The sequence below is a fragment of the Danio rerio genome, chromosome 8 (assembly GCF_052040795.2).
Source record: "Danio rerio strain M-AB ecotype USA chromosome 8, GRCz13ab, whole genome shotgun sequence".
Lineage (NCBI taxonomy): Eukaryota > Metazoa > Chordata > Actinopteri > Cypriniformes > Danionidae > Danio > Danio rerio.
The window spans coordinates 23,193,793-23,214,432 of record NC_141028.1 but is presented as its reverse complement, the minus strand read 5'-3'; the positions used below and the strand labels follow the sequence as shown (position 1 = coordinate 23,214,432).

The 20,640-nt window shown below is 33.7% G+C and overlaps 1 protein-coding gene across 2 annotated transcripts in view; it reads right to left on the bottom strand.

The window, feature by feature from the left end:
- The window catches only part of itpr3 (inositol 1,4,5-trisphosphate receptor, type 3), a 96,811-nt gene that overhangs the window by 34,872 nt on the left and 41,299 nt on the right, over window positions 1-20,640 (bottom strand). For both annotated transcript variants that reach the window (NM_001313811.1, XM_087263979.1), the window contains 17 exon segments: window positions 963-1,128; window positions 2,651-2,705; window positions 3,400-3,520; window positions 5,665-5,852; window positions 7,175-7,319; window positions 7,462-7,606; window positions 9,628-9,879; window positions 10,380-10,562; window positions 10,640-10,759; window positions 13,434-13,606; window positions 14,821-14,982; window positions 15,071-15,212; window positions 15,320-15,480; window positions 17,982-18,081; window positions 18,193-18,332; window positions 19,514-19,552; window positions 19,649-19,744. In NM_001313811.1, the coding sequence (NP_001300740.1) occupies window positions 963-1,128; window positions 2,651-2,705; window positions 3,400-3,520; window positions 5,665-5,852; window positions 7,175-7,319; window positions 7,462-7,606; window positions 9,628-9,879; window positions 10,380-10,562; window positions 10,640-10,759; window positions 13,434-13,606; window positions 14,821-14,982; window positions 15,071-15,212; window positions 15,320-15,480; window positions 17,982-18,081; window positions 18,193-18,332; window positions 19,514-19,552; window positions 19,649-19,744 (2,388 nt within the window).

The window sequence follows — 20,640 nt, the reverse complement described above, 5'->3', positions numbered from 1 at the left end:
CCATATTTATATTTGTTTTATTAAAAACAAGCTTAGATTTGTCCACCTGTCAGGTTTTGGACCATATGGGGCATAGCATGTGTGTTTGAATATAACTCAGTTTTTTGACCACACTTCGTTATTATTATTCATTTATTCGTTTGCTGGATATTAGAGCTGAATTTAGAAATTGTTTTAAAACAAATCTTGCGCTTAAACAAAATTAATTATGTATAAGCTAATGGATGCCTGCACATACAACATTGTTTCCATATCCACGAAAGAGAAAAAGTGAAAGTGAAAGTAACGGCCGATTGGAGGAGGCTCATTCTTTATCCTTGTGCTGCAGATGGTCTGTTTAACTGTTTTCACACTAGTAAAGTGCTCAGTTTTTTCACTTAGAGGGCCATTTTAGAACCTATAGCACATATTATTTAAGTATTTTTTAAGATAAACAGAATGTATAAGTGCAATATATTCCACTGCCATGTAAATTGCAAATGCACCATGGTGCAAAAGTGGACTCAGACATGCCTTTAATGCTTTTTGCGCCCTGCGTTTTAGACTTTGCGCCTAGATTGTTAAAACAGATCCCATAATGTTAGCGTTCCTTAAAGGGATATTTTACCCAAAAAATTCAAATATGCTCCCTATTTACTAACCCTCAATTGGTTCTAAAAGTGTTTTTATTCTTTTGTTGAACTCTAAAGAAGATATTATGAAGAAAGCTGGAAAATTGTAACCACTGAAAAAAAACATTCTCCGGCAGTCAATGGTTACAGGTTTTCAGCATTATTCAAAATATGTTTTTGTCTTTAACAGAGGAAAGAAAATGTTTAAGTTTAAGTAAAAACGTTAAAGTAAGTAATGACAGAATTTACCTTGTTAGGTAAACGATCCCTTTAAATCTCCATTTTGCACATCTCGAAATGTTCTTTACCTACAGATGTTTGATCTGAAGTATTTAGGCACAGCTTTCTTACCTGTTTAAAAGTATGAAGGACTTCTTGTCTTTGACTGAAGTGCTTGAAGAGCAACTGCAAGGCCCCAGAAACCAATGGAGGGTAGTCGTGCATGATGAGGTGGATCAAAACACGCAGAAACATTCGTCCTCCTTCATCATCCACTTCCAGAATGCTGTTTCCTTTACTGTACAGCGAGGAAAGGGCAGAGGTTATACAATGTTGTGAGTGATCATGCGCAATAGTAATATTTCACATTTTTTGGGACTTTTTTTATTTCAATAATTAATATACAGTTGAAGTCAGAAATATTAGCCCCCCTGAATTATTAGCCCCTCTGTTTACTTATTTCCACAATTTCTGTTTAACGGAGAGAAGTTTTTTTTCAGCACATTTCTAATCATAATAGTTTTAATAACTCATTTCTAATAAATGATTTATTTTATCTTAGCGATGATGACAATAAATAATATTTGACTAGATATTTTTCAAGACACTTCTATACAGCTTAAAGTGACATTTAAAGGCTTAACTAGGTTAATTAGGTTAAATAGGGAGGTTAGGGTAATTAGGCAAGTTATTGTATAATGATGGTTTGTTCTGTAGACTATCGAAAAAATATAGCTTAAAGAGCCTAATAATTTTGTCCATAAAATGGATTTTAAAAAATTAAAAACTGCTTTTATTCTAGCTGAAATAAAAAAATATATATTATAAGACATACTGTGAAAATTTCCTTGCTCTGTTAAACATCATTTGGGAAATATTTAAAAAACAAAATGAAATTCAAAGGGGGGCTAATAGTTCTGATTCAACGGTACATGTGTGTTTTTTTCACCTATTACTAATAAATAAGTAAAACCGCCAAGAGGTGGTGTCAAATCCCTGTTTTATTGAGTGATTTGATGATTCTTTTATTAAAACAATGTATTCAGAATGAGGGATTTTTGGAAAGTAACATAGCTGCCTTTTAAATTTTTGTCTTACTCAATTTTTAAAAAACTGATTCATTGAAAAACTACATATATAAACCCAAGCATTGTTTTAAATGTGCAAATGTTCTGCTTCGACTTTGTTGGGAATCTTTGGGTAAAATGGGAGAAAAGACTAAATGATTACTACAATGTTTATATGAAACATATGACGTTTCCAATCGACTCATATGCAGATATTCGGGAACACTCTTCTGCTGTGACATTACTTAAAGAACAAGTTTGCATAAAAAAATGAAAATTCTCTAATAATTTACTCACTATTAAGTGGTTCCAAACATTTATGCGTTACTTTTTTTTCGGGGGGTTGGGGGGGGGGGGGGGGTTCAAAGCTGTTTGTTTCTTTTTTCTGTTAAACATAAAAGATGACATTCCAAAGAACAGTAGTAGAAAACTTGTAGACATTGTCTTCCAACATAGGAACAAGTGAAAGTCAAGGGCTACCAGTTTCTAACATTCTTTATAATATTTTCTTTTGTCTTCAAAAGACAAAAAAAAATATCATACAGGTTTGAAAATCGTGGAGGGAGCATAAATTATGAGAGAATCTTCATTTTTGGGGTGAAATATCCCTATAACTAGAACTGAGGCGGAGTGTTTTTCTTCGCTTTTATTTTTGCAAAGCGAGTGACATAGTCAAGATTGTCAGCTTGCACAACTCAGATTATTTGTTAGATGAAACATATGATGCTGTACGTATGCAATGCATTAACATACCCAATTCCAAACATGGCCTCTGCCTGCTCTCCAATGTGCTGTAGGTTGATGGAAGCTGTTTATAATATTTAAAAAACAAATGAATTAATAACACGAACATGCAATCAGAATGCACATTCAACAACTATCACTATTAATCTACAATTAATTAGATATGGTGATTAATTAGATTAAGTACAATTAATTAGATAATGGTGTTCCAATGAAGGTGAAGTGTGTAATTTCTGCAGTATTGCCATCATCAAATAAAAAAACATTATTAATAATAGTAAGTTGATACAAGTTAATGTATAATACAGGTCAAAAAATAATACACACTTCACCGTCAAGGACATCATTTTATGAATCAAGAAATTATAAAACACTGCCAATCTCACCGGAACGATGCTCTGAGACAAACACGAAGAAGAAAAATAGAGGGATTAGTACATTGAATTAGCACATTTAAATTGTAATTTGATTATATAGTTATTTCATAGATTGGTAATTGATGGTAACGCTTTATTGTACAGTGTCATTCTTATACATTTAAGTATTGAGCAAAATTATAAACTATATGTTCTTGAGATCAAAGGATCAAAATTAGGTTTAAGGCATGAAGCATGTAATTATGCTTCATTTAGTACATGGAACATGCATAACAAGGACACCATAAAGTAAAGTGTTACCTTAATGTTATTTGATTAGTAGGTTAGTGATTGCATTTACATCAAGGTATGATTTTGTATATTTATCTGTACATCTATTACCCTCATGCTCAGTATGATGTGTGGCATCTGCATCTTCCATAGGATAAACATCCACAAACTCCTTCTTGAAGACAGAGAGCAGGAACGAAAGCCGATAGTCTAGACGAACGCTGAGGATGAACTACAAACAAAAAAACACTAATTTGAGAAATGAGAGTACAAATGGGTTCACATTTCTGATATTTAAAAGGACCTATTATGCCCCTTTTTACAAGGTGTAAATTTACTCTCTGATGTTCCTAGAGTTTGTATGTGACATTTCAGCTCATAATAGCAAACAAATAATTTTGTACACCTTTTAAAAACTGCCCCATTTAGGTTTTGATCCAAAATGTGCCATTTTAGTGACTGTTGCTTTAAATTTAAATGAGATTGTGTGCCCAGCTCTCTTTTCAAAAGAGGGCGGAGCTAGGCAGCAGATTCAAAACTCTAATGCTGGGTTCACACCAGATGCAGATGAGGTGTCAAGCGTATATGATTTACTTGTTAAGTCAATGCAAAATAGCAAATAGACATCCTCAAACGTTTTGCACGTTTGACACCCTTTATGCATGTTTCACATGAATCACTTGAGTTAAAAAATCTGAATATCATTAGCTTGCTCTTGTAGGAGTGTGATTATCATTGCTGACACCGGACAACAGTTCATCAAACTGGGCTTAGCTCAGTCTGAAGCACTGCTGAAAGCTTCCATCATCCAGGTATAGTTTCTGGAGGAGTTGATGAAATAACAGAGCTGGGTGCAACTCAAAACTAACAAAACTAAGCTGTTTTTCAGCCTTGCTAAAGCACATAAAGCACAGCTACTATTTCAGTAAAATGCATGTTAGCCATTTAGCAACAAAGCTAGAGTCACCGGGCAGACAAAAGCCCCGCCCATGGCGCAAATCCACATCTATTGGGAGGTAAATTTGACACACGAATGAAGCGAATTTGACGCGCAAATGAAGCAAGAAACTAAAAATGTCCACATGTCTATTTACAAATAAATAGTGTGATTTATTCGCGTGTACCGCGTCTGGTGTGAACACCGCATCATGGTGGACGGCTACTTCTCACTCAGGATTGTCTATGCTAATGAGGAAGAAATAGTCACTAATGAGCGGGGCTTTCCCCCTCCAATGACATTTACAAAAGGAGAATGTCAATCAAAGTGCTTCTGCAGACTGTTTTTATAGTGTGTTTATAAAAAAATCGAATTCATTTATTTTTGCAACTAGAAGCAGGCTATATTAACAGATCTGTGTTTAAACCCATTTTAAAAGTATTTTTTTAAATAATAGGCCAGCTTTAAAGGAATAGATACCAAAAATACAAATTACCCTATCATTTACTCAGCCTTAAACCATTATCTTGACTTCTCCAAGCTGTATAATGGTGTTGGGTAGTGGTCCATTTTTTGAAGCATCCTGGTGGCGTATGGGATAGTTTTAGATGGATTTATGTGCTTTTGGAAGCTTCAAAAAAGACCCACTACCCAACACAATTTTATAGCAAAGAAAATATGTAAACCATAACAACTGTGTTTGTCTGGAAGAACAAAGTCATATACACAGTGTATGGCTTTGGAAAGAATAAATTATGGGATAATTTTCATTTTCACTATTTCATTAATGTTAGTAACAATTTGTTTAACGTTTTTTTTTTTACATTTTACAATTTTCCATTGGGCGAGGCAGTGGCGCAGGAGGTAATGCTGTCGCCTCACAGCAAGAAGGTCGCTGGTTCGAACCTCAGTTGGCGTTTCTGTGTGGAGTTTGCATGTTCTCCCTGCCTTCGCGTGGGTTTCCTTCGGGTGCTCTGGTTTCCCCCACAGTCCAAAGACATGTGGTACAGGTGAATTGGGTAGGCTTAATTGTCTGTAGTGTATGAGTGTGTGTGTGTGTGTGTGTGTGTTTGAATGTGTGTGTGGATGTTTCCCAGAGATGGGTTGTGGCTGTAAGGGCATCCGCTGCGTAAAAACTTGCTGGATAAGTTGGCGGTTCATTCCGCTGTGGCTACCCCGGATTAATAAAGGGACTAAGCCAAAAAGAAAATGAATGAATGAATGAATGAATGAATGAATGAATGAATTTTCCATTGCCCCTCAGTGGATCGTTATTCGTATTAAACTGAAGAGCAGCAGTCTACTACTATTCTTCTACTATCAACAATAAATATGTTCCACAATAATGAAATTGTTATCTTCTTGTAAAGTGGCTTTGATATACTGTAATCTACATTTTATTAAGCACAATAGAAATAAAGATAACTTGAACACACTACCTGTAAAATCTCCAGAATCTTGAGTTTGGTGTCCATGACAGTGATGTCTTGTGTGTCGATGCTGTCTTTACTGCCGACTTGACTGTCTCCAGATCGTCCAGGAGCGGAGAACAGAGATGGCTTTCGGTTAAGCACCATGGTAGACATCATCTGTCCCATGCCATGAATGGAGCGTCTGACGTTCTTACCTAAAAATGAATGATTCAATCAATTTACTGGCCATTTTGGAGACTGAAATTCTAGGATGTTTAGAATATACACATACCAGACTAAAACAAATAGTGAGCTAATTGAGAAATAAAGGGTTTCCCTCTGTTGCACATTTTATTTTTACATTACTTTTTATTTTTGTTAGTATAAAATGAAAACAATATGTAGAAATGATAAATGTGAAATATGTAGAAGTTTTTTTATTACACACAGCAGAACAAATATGTAAAAAAAGATGTAAGTAATTAAAGTTATTAAAAAATAATTTTATTGACTTTTTTAGCCTTTTATTTAAGAACACAAATTACACAATTGCTCATTAAATGTGAACTTTAAATCTTTCTTTTTTTATAATTTATTTGGATTTAGCAATCAATTATTTTCCCAGTTAAAAAAATCTATTACTATGCATTAAAATCCCATTAAAAATGTAATCCATGAAAAGCAATTGTGAATTTCATTTAATTTTTTATTATTATGTATAAATTAAGTATTAATTAACGAGACTTTTTAAAAGTAAATTTACAAAAGTGGTTTTATAAGCATGGGAAACATATTAAATGCATTAATCTCTCAAATAAATGTGAAAACCAAAAATCTAAATGTTGATCATAATTCAGCTTAGCTTATCTGTTCCAAACTTTAAAATGAAATCATTTGGTAGCAGGGCTTTTGTTTGTGCAGCATCAAAGTTATGGATTTCCCTGTCTTTGCACATTCGCTAGGTAAACACTATTTACAATTTTAAATCTCAGATAAAACTTTTTTTTATTCAGCATCGCTTTTAATGATTTGCTGGTTTAATATCCAGTCTATTGCTTTTGTTTTAGCTGCCTATGATTTTTGATGTGCTTGTTATATACTATAAGGTGCTATGTGCTGTAAGCCTTTAAATAAAAGGCATTATTATTATTATTATTATTACTACTATTATTATTATTATTACTAACAGATATATTTATGTAACAATGAAACTTCATACTTAACATAATCTGTAATTACTAATAATACATAAAAGTTTAAGTCATTATGCTAATTATTTAGATTTAAAGTGACATTTAAACAGCAATTTTGGCATCCACTGTGATCCTTTTAATATGTCATCAAATGATTTTTGTGACTAGATTCGAGTATTTGGTATATAACTATTGTTACACTTTATTTCATTTGGTAGGTTTCATCTGTAAAACATTATAAAATGTATGATAGTCATCATTTTTTGCCTTAAAAAATAACTTTTGCATCCATTTCAGTAGCGGTTTGGAGCCATGTAAACATCTAAACATTATTCAGTACTGACCACTGCCATCATCGTTGAACAGTGGGTTGATGGAAGCGTTGCTCGGAGTGCAGTCTATGATTCCCAGAAGAGTGCGAGTCAATCTCAGGAGCTCGAAAAAGCTGTAGAAGCCAAAGTAGATGAGATGCCTCGCCAAGCTCACCACCTACAAACATGCAAATGAAGCAAAAATGTGAAGATGATTTGGAAATATCTTACAGATGGTTTTATTCAAAGCTTAAGTATGCAGCCATAAGTACTCCCAAGCACTACCAGTAGAGCTAAAGCATAATAATATGCCACAGTACCTCATACGTTAGCTTGTTTTTCTCCTCGTTTGCAAAAGGCAGGTCATCGATGAGCACATTGTTGAGGTATTCCTCCATGAAAGCCATGGTATTAGCAAACTTGTTCTTTTTATTGTCTCGTGAATAGTCCAAGTGAGAGTCATAACTATAAAATAAAACAGCAAACATTATTACACCTTTGATTGTTTAAATAGTCACTCTTTACTGTCATGTGAAAATGTTTAATGTTTGTTAGATGTTAGATCATTCAGTAAGATTTGTTTGGTTACTTTATTAGGTACATTTCTCACAGTTAAATCATATTTATCTCAATAAACTCATAATTTGCTGCTTATCAATAGATATTAGATCAATAATTATATTAAGATATTGGATAGTGTTACGACTAAAGTTAATTAATTTATTTTTGTTGCACATTGCATGTGTTGTTTTCATTGTCCTGCCTTCTTGTGGTGTTTTTTGTTATCCCATAAGTAGGCCCACACGGAATCCGCAGATTTCTAGTCCATCATTAATTCTGTTTATTTACTTCAGTAAATGTGTGTAAATATATATTTAGTCAGTTTTTAAAATTAATTGCAGTAATATTATTGACTGATATGAAAATGTTCATCTGATTTATGTACAATGCAGTTTGTACAGTAATATGTTCTGTCTTTTAGTAGATATATTATATGAGAGACTTGCTTTGTTTACCAAATAAAGTGAATCTAATTGGATTTGCATTTTAAACATTAAATAAAAGTTAAAAATATTTAATTTTTATTTTATATATTAAGATTAATATAGTTAAGATACTCCCAAATTAATTACGCAGAAATCCGCAGATTTTTACCAAAATTCTCAGCAGAAATAGCAAAAAACGTCGACAGATTCTGTCTGGCCCTACCCATAAGCTCCCATTTTAATGTGGTCCAGGCTCTGATTGGCTGCTGTCGCAGAGATCTATAAAAGGGAACTTCTGGCAAAGTTTGAAAAGCTCATTTGTAGTGCGATGGTTGCTGGGAGTGGAGAGCTCCCGGATTTCGCTACCCCTCCGGCCAACAACAACCCTTATTCTTGTACAAATATCCATGTATGGTAACAACTTTTTGAGAGTTTGAGCTTGTAGGGGTGGCCTGCTTATTTATTTTGATTACTTTTGACTTTGTTTATGTTCAAGGAGGAAGGTAATTTCCCTGTATATTTCTTTTAAGATTTGCAGGTAATAAAGTTGATTTACTTTGTAGATTCTTTTGTTTGGTTTTTTGGCCTGTGGCCACCCTACAGATATGCTCATTTAAACAATAATTTTTCTATAATAAATCTATTTAATTACTCTCAACTTAGTGTCCACGTTTGGTTGTCGACCAAAGGTGATCTTTTGTATGAGTTTTTTTTTTGTTTGTTTGTTTGGAAAATCCACCACCACAACCTTATTTTGTTTATTATGTCCATGTTGTTTTTTCCCCAGACTTGGGGAGTAATAGGTAGGATTAAAGATGTTGTATAAGATCATGCAGAATATGCACAAATAAACAGCACTAAAATAAAATAGTTAGAATTAGTATTAAATTAAAGTGTTACTGATTTTTTTTTTCATTCACTTATTCATTTTCTTTTCGGCTTAGTCCCTTTGTTACTGATTTTTTTTAGGGAAATTTTTACTTTTAATTCAGAAATTGATCAAAATGTGCCTTTAAAAACTTTTATAATGTTATAAAATATTTATATTTCAAATAAATACTATTTTAAATTTCAATTTATTAAAATGTTATGCAATTTCTAAAGGATGCAGAAAAAAGTCTGACGATTTATTTTTAATCAGATAAATTAAAATTGAAACTGTATTGAATACAGAAAAAAAATTAGTTTAAATGATAATATTTGATTAGATTTTTTGTCTGTAAGTTCGATCAAGTATATGCAACCTTGTTTAGCTAAAAAAAAATACCCAAACTTCTGTGTTAGTACTGATTGAAATAATTATTAGAAAAATCTTAAGTGTTACTAGGTGTTATTACAAAACTTCTACAACTTGCATAAAAATGCAACTTATTATGCAAAAAATGCATAATAAAATCAATGTATATGAAGTGATTATATATGGTTCCCTATTGTATCAAGGGTTAAAAAAACACAATATAAAGTCATTCATAAAGTGATTGTGTGGATATGTGAACGCACTCTTTGATGCTGATAGAGGTGGGAATCTCAGTCCACAAGCGGGCAAACTTAATGGGCGTCACAAGCTCCTGAGGGTCCCGGTCAACGTGTGCGTGCAGCATGAGCCTACAGAAAGACGCTCGCAGGTCAAAGGGAAGAGTCTCGTCCATCATGCAGAGCGAGATCAGCTCTATATCCAGCTGCTTTGAGATCACATCTATGGCCAGATACTGCCGATCAAAACACATTCGCGCGAACAGCTTCAGCTGGTACCTAAAAACAGTATATACATATATATTCATATGGAGATGAGCAGAGGACAACAAGCCTATTTTTGTAATTGATTTGTTTCGTTATTTCAAGGGATGTCAATTTTAACATGAATTAGCATGTCGCTAGCATGCTCTAGGCTAGTTGCAAGGCTTTGCTAGTAAAATTTGACCAGTTAGATGAAGGTTTGAAGGTTGTGAACTGAGTGGCTGTAGATTAAGTGCTGTTTTAGAGTTACTGTTCAAAACTTTTCACCCCCTCAATGAAAGTCTATTAGATTTTTACGACTTTCATGAATTTTAGGAAAACCGCAAGTTGGATCGGTTAGAAAAGACATAGCCTAAAACTTCAGATCAGCCAGAAGGTCTGATTTGAGTCTGTTGGTTATAGCTTTAAATCTCTTCGAGGAGATACATTTAGAAATTTTGTTGAAGAAGAATTAGAAGCTTAAATTGGATTTGTGTATTGAATTGATAGCAGATGTTATTTCCATTTTCAAGCACCTGTAATATGTCAGAACATTTTCATCATGCACGTTCCCTTGACGGGCCTCTTGGGCAAGCTGCCGAATGCTCTTTTCATGGTTCTCATTTTCCTTTTCAGACCAGATCAGCCAAACTTCATCCTCGTCTCCAAACTCTTCCAAGTACTCGGAAGTGTGCTGACTTTCCTTAGCTGCTCGCCGCCTTCACAGACACACAGAAAATGCATTTGCACAAGTATATAACCAAATACAGATGCATGTAATTTTTTGCAGACCTACTCTGTTTTCATGAGAATATCCTGGTTCTTGGCGTTCAGCACGCATTTACAGATCAGCTCTTGAGTAACTGGGATTGCTACATTATTGGACACACACAAGTCTGAAAGATAGTCTAGAAACCTGGAAAACAAAAGCAACAACATGTCACAACAGGCTTTTAGAGACAACCAGATTTAGACATGTCAGTGCATTAATTTGTCACCCATGATACTTGGGTGCACCAAAAGACAAGAGCAACAAAATTTGCTCTCACGGTTGAACATTTAGGTCTTGTATTTAAAGTGATTGCCTTCCTGCTTAAAAAAACATTCTGTACAATTCAAATTATTGCATAGAGTATGTCGTATAAGGCAAAAATATCTAAAATTAACCCTGGTTTTGATCCAATTTGTGATCTGTGTCAACAAGCTCTAGCCACTCTTTTTTCATACTTTCTGGCTTTGTCCAGCACTTAGCACTTTTTGGGCATCAATTTTTAAATTATCTTCTGAATGTTTTCTTTTAGATATTGAGCCATGCCCCCTAGTAGCATTACTTGGACTTAACCCTACAAATGTTTCCTTGTCATCTACACCAGTGGTTCTCAAAGTGGAGGTCGGGACCCCTGAGGGGTCGCGGGACAATTAAGGGAGGGGGGGGGGGGGGTGGGTCGACTGGTGATTTCCAAAAATCATATTATTTTAAATAAACCATTAAAATTACCATATTTTATTTATAACCTACTGAAGAGAAAAAATATGTTTATAGTTACTATATACTATATAGTTACTATAGTAGCTTATAGTTACTAGTTCTATTGGATTGCGACCCCTGGGATTATTACATAATATTAAAGACACAGCAATAGCATCAGATGCACCATATTGATTTTATGGCACCATGTTAAACTTTCTGACCCAGAATAGAATTGGGTCTATTGGAGTGTGTGCAGCATTGCATGCAAGGTTTCTGTATTTTTAACCACCTCAGAGGATATTGGGGGTCGTGAGTCACTGACATTGTCATTTTGGGGGTTGTGGGCTGATAAGTTTGCGAACCCCTGATCTACACAATCAAATGCACTCGCCTTTTATTTAATAATTGCTAAAAAGCTTATAACACTGGAAAAATCTTTCTCCACCCAGTTATATACATTGGATGCATGATCTGATGCAGTCTATGCAATAGAAAAGATTAGATATAGTTTGCGGTAATAATGAAAAATTTGACACCACTTGTCAATTCTTCCTCTCACATTTTAAAAATAATTGTAAAGGGTTCTACTGCTGTACCCTTTGCATATTTGTATTTATATATTTTTCTGTATAATTGTAAGGCCTAATATGTCTCACTAGAATATGTTGAATATATTGTATTGCTTTATTCAGAGAAAAAGAAAATGTGAGCAAATTGTGTTTTGTTGCTAGACTGTGATGTTTAATGATTCTATATGTTTGGTGCTGTGGCTCTCTGACTAATATATATATCAATGCAAAACAGTTAAATTAAAAACAAGAATGTAATAGGGAAAACTACCTAAGGATGCACTGAATTAAAACTCAAGAGGAAAACCAAATATTCTGGATGCACTTACACAAAAACAAAATGCTTTGTAATAATTATTTACTATTTAATTAAACAAATAAAAAAAATGCTATTTTTATTTATTTTTACTCAACTTAGATTATACTGATTTTCAAAATTGCCTAAAAAGCCAATAAAACACCAACTACATATTATTTAATTTTATTCAATTTATTTTATTTTATTTATTATAAAACCTTAAATTTATAGGTCAGTGAATAAACAGAGTTCTGGTTTCCGAGAGCACTATATGTTGACGCACTTAACCACTAGGCTATTGGCATCGACATAACCACATTTGACTGACAGTGAACTTGCTGAGAGGCATTATTATACCAGCGTTGCCATGACAGCTATTTATTTGTGTGTTCTTTGCTATTCCAGTGAGCATGTGTGGTTCATGCATAGGTAAGTATCATAAAGTTTCATGAACAGAGCATGCACAGAGCAGAATATCAAGCTATTTTAATTTTGTGTGTGATAGAGAGAGAGAAAGCACGCAGCACACATGCATTGGCTGCAGCTGGAGGGAAAGTAAAACCTATGCACTGTGCGGTGCATCATAGTACACTGTCTGCTGTTGATGCTGCTCCTTCAACAGACATTTAACATGTACATGTTAACAAGTACATGTCAACTCACCCTAACCATAGCTCTAACCACAACCTAACAGTCAACTTACAATCTAATGAGAATTAGTTGGCATGTAGATGCAATGTGATGGTCCATCAAAATAAAGTGTGTCCTTTTTCTCTTTAAACCCATAACCGAAAAGCTGATTTTTGACTGCTGAAAATTCGGTGCATTCTAAATCTGTTTTCTCAAAAAGTAAAACCCTCAATTTTGCTTGGAAATTTGCCCAGAACCAAATTAGTATACAGATCTGGTTCTCGGGAATCATCTCAAATGGTGGACGTTTTGATGGTTGATGCATCACACCACAACCGCAGTCGTTGCCCCTAGCCTAAATTGAAAAAGAATGACTTGCTAGCGGTGGTGTGAATGCAGAGTTATACCTCTGAAAGAGTCATGTCATACATATATACCAAAAAGGTTGTTGAGCATCCCTAATGTGTAACAGTGATTACAGCAGATGCACCCAAGTTAATTACAGTAATTTGAATCTTCATATGATGTTAATATACTTTAAGTTCATATGGTGAATCTCAGATTCTTAAAGTAACATCAATCAGTCTTGCCTACAAAGAGGGTTTACGATTGAAACACTAACCTGGGTTCCCTGTTTTTGCGAACCAGACTGACAAATGTCTCCACCTCAGTTTTAGTGATGTGTTTCTCTAGCAGTTTGCGGTTGTTGTGGAGCAGGGCTGTGATGGTGTCCTCCGCCAGAATATCATAGCCGATCTGAGACTGCATCATTCCAAACTGCTTGGCTATGTACTCCTGTAAGACAAGAGCAAAGACGGATGGTAAACAACATATTAACTTATCAATCCCCATATTTGATAACTGCAGTGTGATAACTGTAGTATGATAGGAAGACTGAATACCATGTAAATAAAACAACCAACATCAATACTTTGAAATAGTATACAAAAAAGTCAGCTAGCAACTGAACTGGGTACTATAGTCTAACTTCAAAACAGATCCTCAGGTGAGTTGTCAGACTGATGAACATGCACAACAGACAATGGAATGTAAAGGGATAGTTCACCCAAAAATGCTAATTACGTCATCGTTTACTCACCCTTCACTTCATAAACCTATTTGAGTTTTTTTCTTTGGTTGAACAAAAAAGAAAATGATTTGAAAAATGTTGGAAACCGGTAACCTATGAATGCTAATGGCTATCACTGACCAACATTTTTCAACTTGTGTTCAACAGAAACATTAAATAAATAAAGGTTTGGAATCACTTTCAGTAAATTGTTAGTAAATACTTTTGGAGGTACTGTGCCTTTAATCTGCCTTCATCTCTCAAATAAATCTACAAATTCTATACATTTTTAATAATTATTTTATTTAAGTAACTATCAAAGTGTAGCGTCTTAATCCTTCTATTTGCTACTGAATTAGTGTTTCTTTGGGTAAAATATAGATTTGCAAACATATCATTGCATCAACACAGATTATAATGTGCTGTAAATCATTTTATCTTACGCATATTCCATAATTTATGATGTTAAAAAAAGCATTCTGAATAAAAACCATCTGAACATCAAGCAAAATAATATGAATAGCTACAATGCACAGTTTTTTGTTTAAATAATAGTAGTTAAAGTGGCAGTGGGTAAGATCACACACAGAAAAATAGGCATACTGACACATAAAACATTTCAAAGTAAACTAACTTACCACAACATTGTTTTTCAGAGAAACGAAATCTGTAATGCATGTAGTGTATTGTAAAGGGCGATGGAAGAGAATTGGGCCAGGACACCAAGGTTACACCCCTACTCTTTACGAGAAGTGCCATGGAAATTTTAATGACCACAGAGAGTCAGGACCTCAGTTTATCATCTCATCAGAAAGACAGATATGAACTTTGCATGTTTCCTAAATATCTACTAACATATTATGGAATTGTTATGCCTCAATAGAGTCAAACGATGACACACAGCACCCGTAGGCACCTGTGTGGTTGTGAACTGGAGTACCTGATTCTTTCGGTAGTCTTCCTGTGAATGACGCAGCACCCTGTAGCACAGCCTGAGCATGTACTGATACAATAAGTATTTCTGGTCGGACAGTTCCTCCAGTGTCAGTAGAGGAGGATCATCTCCCCTCTCTTTGAACGGAGCTTTAATGATCCCAAATATCTAAGCAGAAAACAGGTCAATAAGCCAAGCTTCACCAAACAAGACGTTTTAACTGCAAACTTGTAAATTATAAAAAAAGAAATCCGACCTGTTTTAAAATGTTCTGCTCTCTCATCAGTTTCTGTCTCTCTCGGTTGGGCTTGTTCATCGACACCTCCAGGGCCGGCTGGCCATTGTTAAGTTGATCCACAACAAAGAATACCACATCCTCCAGCAGCTTAATGGCATACCTGAGCATACATGGCAATATGTCTACATTACAACTGTTTACAAAGTAAATCCTCAGTTGTCTCAGAACAAAGGATTAAATCAGGGACTCGTGTCAACTCTACTGTACCTTCTGTCATTAGGACTGAGAAAACCGTATTTGAACTTCTCGACAACAGTGCTCAACATGAGACTCGCATCATTGGCGAAGTCTAGATCTCGAATCTCCATGACCGGCACAGAGACGATGGCGAATGCTTCTTTGTCCTCTTTAGTGGGGCACGTGCCCAGCTACCAGGAGACATAGAATAAATATTAAAATACTGCACACGCAATAGTTTAACAATCATTTTAATTACATTATTTGAGTTAAATAATGTTAACGTTAGAGCTGTGAACCTACACTAGTCTCACGGTTCGGTTCGGTTACGATTATCATGCCATCGATTCGGTTCAATTCGATATTTCGGTGCATCACGGTGCATTGACGGTGCTTTCCATACAGTTTTATATTTTCTTCACAGCAGCATTTCTTGTATTAAAATGTATGAATATATTTATATTTATATACTATTTGTAATACAATTTTGTAATTTAATACAAACAGTCAGATATATAAACTGTAACTTTAAACAAAACGAGCATTTAGCAAATAATATAAACAAATATAAATATCCAGCTCAATTTCTGATCCTTGTCTAGTTCTCTTACACCCCTTTGATTGGTCACACCCTCAAAAAAAACGGTTGCGATTGGCTCTTGCGTGCTGCGCTCTTCACAGATGAGTGATACTGATAAGCTGCAGGCGGCAGCGACGAGGAGAAAACTCCTAGGACACGCGCTCGTTTCTGTATGCAAAAGTAACGCTGTAAAACAGCCGAAAAGAGAAGAAAAGCCACGCCAGCAGGTCAAATGGGCCACTGTGTGTGTGTGAGAAAGAGAGAGAGAGACAGAGCGAGAGCGAGAGAGAGAGAGAGAAATGGAGTAGGCTACTTTCATTCTCTAGATCTCAGTGAAATAGGGGCTATTGTTGTATATGTCAGTAAAAGACTGATCCAGCAAACACACACAGTGAAATTGTGCACAGTTTATGAGTTTTAAGTAGTTAAAGCGCTGTAAATACTCGCGATCGCCTCCCTCGCGACAGAGCGCATATGCAGTGCACCGAAGAAACGATTAATTTTGACACCCCTAGTTAACGTAAAGTATTTTGAATTCATTCCATGCAGTTTTGTTGATAGCTGCAATATACATATATTTATGTTGAAAAAAAGTTTTTATGTTGCTCAAAGTTTGTTTGTTTGTCTGCAAAAATTATAATTATGTCACTTATGACAACTTGACATTACCAAGAAAACATAACTTGTCATAAACCTGTCATAAACATAATTCTCGGCAGGCTTTTATAATTGTGTAATGAATATTTTTCTGATCACTTTTTCAATGGAACCAAATTATGTCATATACAATAATACTTAATACTCTTACAGAGTATCTGCAGGTTTCAGCAAGGTAAATTTAATACTTTTTAAGACCATTATGAATGAAATTTTAGACTTATACAGGGCTAAACACTAAGGAGTTTTTCGAATGGCCCAGTTGGAAAAGATTTTTATTTGCCCTATCAAACATTTTTATAATTTATTAATAGAAGAAGAAGAATTTATTAATTTAAAAATAATAAAAAATAATAAATAATTAAAAATTAAAAAATATACATATTTGAATTAATTCTGAGCAAAATATTTTAAATATTGCGTCAAAACAAGCAAGCTCTAGTGGTATACCTACAGTTTTATTTCAACATAACATTCTTAAAAAATAAAATAAATTGAAAATTGTTTTAAAGGTTTTAAAAACTATAATAAACTAAATGTATGCACAACAGTCTGTCTAGGAACAAATGTTATTGTAAGGACAATGATTAAACCATCATGGTAAATATAGAGCTAAAAATTACATTCTTAAATAAAAAAAAATAAATTAAGAGATATTATTTAATTAAGAGATATAAATTAAGATTATATTATTTACAGTATTTATTAGATGGGTGTTGGCCAGATTGGGTAGCTATACATGAACAAAGGAAAATTAAGACCTGTTTAAAAAAATTGAAGATCTACAACAAAATAATTCAGTTTAAGACTTAAAAAAAAAAAAAAAATTTAAGGCCTAAAATTTCATTTTTGAGATTTAGGACATTTTAAGAATTTTTAAGACCCAGCAGATACCCTGTCTTAATAATCTTAATTTTATAACAGCATTGTTAATATTTAATTACATTTAATGACAAATTCAATTTGTTATGAAATTATAAAATTGTTACAATATTCATGATAATTAAAATGGCCTCATAACAATCAAGTTTATGACAGATTTATGACAAGTTGTGTTGTTTTGGTGTTGTCAAGTTTTCATGACAAATAACCAAATACATCATACTTGTCATGACAAAGACATCTCAAACAATGTCACCTTTGCATTTAAAATGACTTAACTTAGCAAATGACACCTAATGTCAATAGTCATAAGGATGCATAAAACCTTCATATTTATGTGTTATGTCATGTCATGATTACATAGGTTTCATACATTTAATTTTTTTATTTTATTGACCAGCAAAATCTTTAATAATATTATATTATAAACAGAAATACAATGTGACATACAACTTTATAAATAAACAATTAAACAAAAGTTGTGGCAAAACATATAGTTAGCGTTGTAATTTGTCCTATTTACAAAATACAGAAATGTTGAAACTGTGAAATTATAGTTCGAAAGTTTTTCACCATTAATCGAATCGGCCGCTCTTCATCAATGTCGATAGGAATGTTGGTGCTTTGGATCCAAGTGTTCGTGCACAGGTGGCGAAATCGAACATAAGAATTTCTGTAGGCAGTGAACAAGATAAACAGACAGGGGGTAAATCAAGTTCTTCTTCCCACAGAATGCAGCCAGTCAAACCGAGAGAAAGGGAGAGCAAAGCACACAACGTAATACCTTGGCACAAATGAATCAGTCTTCTGCAGTGTTGTCGGGTCCAGCTCAAACAGAGAGGCGATGTCGTTCCCATGAGGCACTGCGACTAGCTTATATTTAATCCTTTCTCCAAGGCTTCTCTTGATACGACTGCTGTCCACCTGTAGGCAAAGCAACAATCAGACATTCATGACAGAAAAAACAACTTTTCACAACATAAAAAGTAAAGTCTTGGGGTCTGTTCTTTGTAGGTGAATTACTCAGTTAGCTGGATTAGGATGTTGACGATTTGACATGATCCAGGATCATTTCGTTCTTCAAAACTCATCTAAGAGTTATTGTCATAGCAACAGTTCTGGTAGCTCAAACCTGGTCGGGAGCAGGCTTATTCATGTAAACAGGATTAGATTGGCTCATTTCAAGCAAAGATAATACTTAAAGTATGTACTAAATGCTGATGTTTTCTTACAGTAGCTATATACACTTGAGAAAATAGTAAATATAATTTTTTAAAACTATATATATATATATATATATATATATATATATATATATTAATAAAACATATGCAATCTGCACTCCGAAATAAAGTACAAAGAGAAAATGTATACATTTTTTAGATACAAACGCGTACATGCACAACATTCGTCTTTAAAAAAAAAAAAAAAGAAAAGGATAATAATTTATGCAGTCATGCACATGTTTTGACTGGTAATATGCCGGTGATTGGCACCGTTAGTTATCAAAATGCTTTTTTGATGCAAAATTATTTTATACAGTTATTCCTTAAGTCGATAAAGAAAAACTTGAGCAGGCCTAGGCTACTATAATAAAGAAAATCTTCTCTAAATGTAGAACTAAATACATTGATATGCATTGAAATACATGATGAATACTCCGGACACATGAAAATGTAAAGCCTGCAGCTCACAACAAAGGTGAAAAGTTATTGCGTATCATAATTAACAAAACGTTTACTATGAATTTGATGTAATTTTGCTCACATGGATAATTGAATATTAATCAGATGATGTCATTATGCTGCTGTGCCGTCAGCCAATCGCTGCATTGCTGATCATGATTTCGTGGATCGATAAATCTGACCTTCAGAACACACGCAGCGATCTCAGATCAGTTCATCCAGATATTTTAATCTGATTCGCAAACTTGTTTGAAGAACCAAGTCAATGGTCTACAAATGAAAAATAGCCATTCTTGGCTAATTCTGACACATTTTACAGTAATGTTTATTAAAATTATTTACATTAACAGTATTAACATTATTACAATAATGCATTGCCCCTGTAAACGAATAATCTAAACTATAAACAATGTATCCTACCTCAATATCATTGCTGTTTTCTTTGTAACCTGGGTTCTCCTGAAACGCAAATAAATAATGGTAATTTGTTATTTTATATATTCAATTTAATTAATTATATCAGATTTATGTTTGTATAAATGTGGAAGGTTTTACCTCAGCAGCGAGATAGTTTCCTGTGGCCAGGTGTTTGAATCTGTAGAGGCTGTTCCAGTGTCCGGCTCCTCCTCGACATGGATCATGGTGGACCACCTGCAAACAACAAGCAGACAATACACCATCAAGTCTTCACCAAAGCACTTTTTCACACACACACAAAAAAAAACATGATTGTAACAAATGAGAAGCTGCATTTTTATTCATAGTAACAAACTAATTGCAAATAAAGCAAAAACACTGTATGGATGACCTATTTTAATAATTCAAATAAATTGTTTTAGAATAAAGAGGGTGAAATAATGATGCCTGATTATTCAGCATAACAGATTTGTACTGAATTGTACTTAATAAAATAAAAAGTGATCCTAAAGTTATATTTTGGGTAACTATTAAAAACTCACTAATGCATAAAATCTGGTGTTTAGTGGAAACGTATAGATTTAAAATGATAATTTATAGTTATTTTCAAGCTACAATGTGCAGAATAAATGTTTTTTTTTTAATGATCTATTATTTTTAGAGTAGTTTTCATAAATAAAACTATTATATTCAGTAGAAGACTTCTGTAAATTATGACAAAAATGTATGACAGTGATTAGGTTTCATGCTTAAAAAAACATTGAGATCATTTTAAAGATATTTTTTTTAACATAAGCTGGATAAGTTGTCGCTTTATTCCGCTGTGGCGACCCCACATAAATAAAGGGACTAAGCAGAAAAAAAAATGAATGAATGAATGAATGAAAAAATAATGGTTAAAACTTGGTGGTTTCAAAGAGAGTGAAAAAAAAAGTGTCAAGATTTAAAATAGCAATTAATTAGCAATTTAAGGCTTCAATGTGAACCATAAATGGCATTTTAATAGATTCTTTATTATTTTGAAGATAAATAGTAAGAATAATATTTGTAAATATAAACTATTATAATACTGGCCAACATTCTGTGAGAGTGTTCTGCAAATTGTATGATGTTTTTTTTTTTTAAATTAA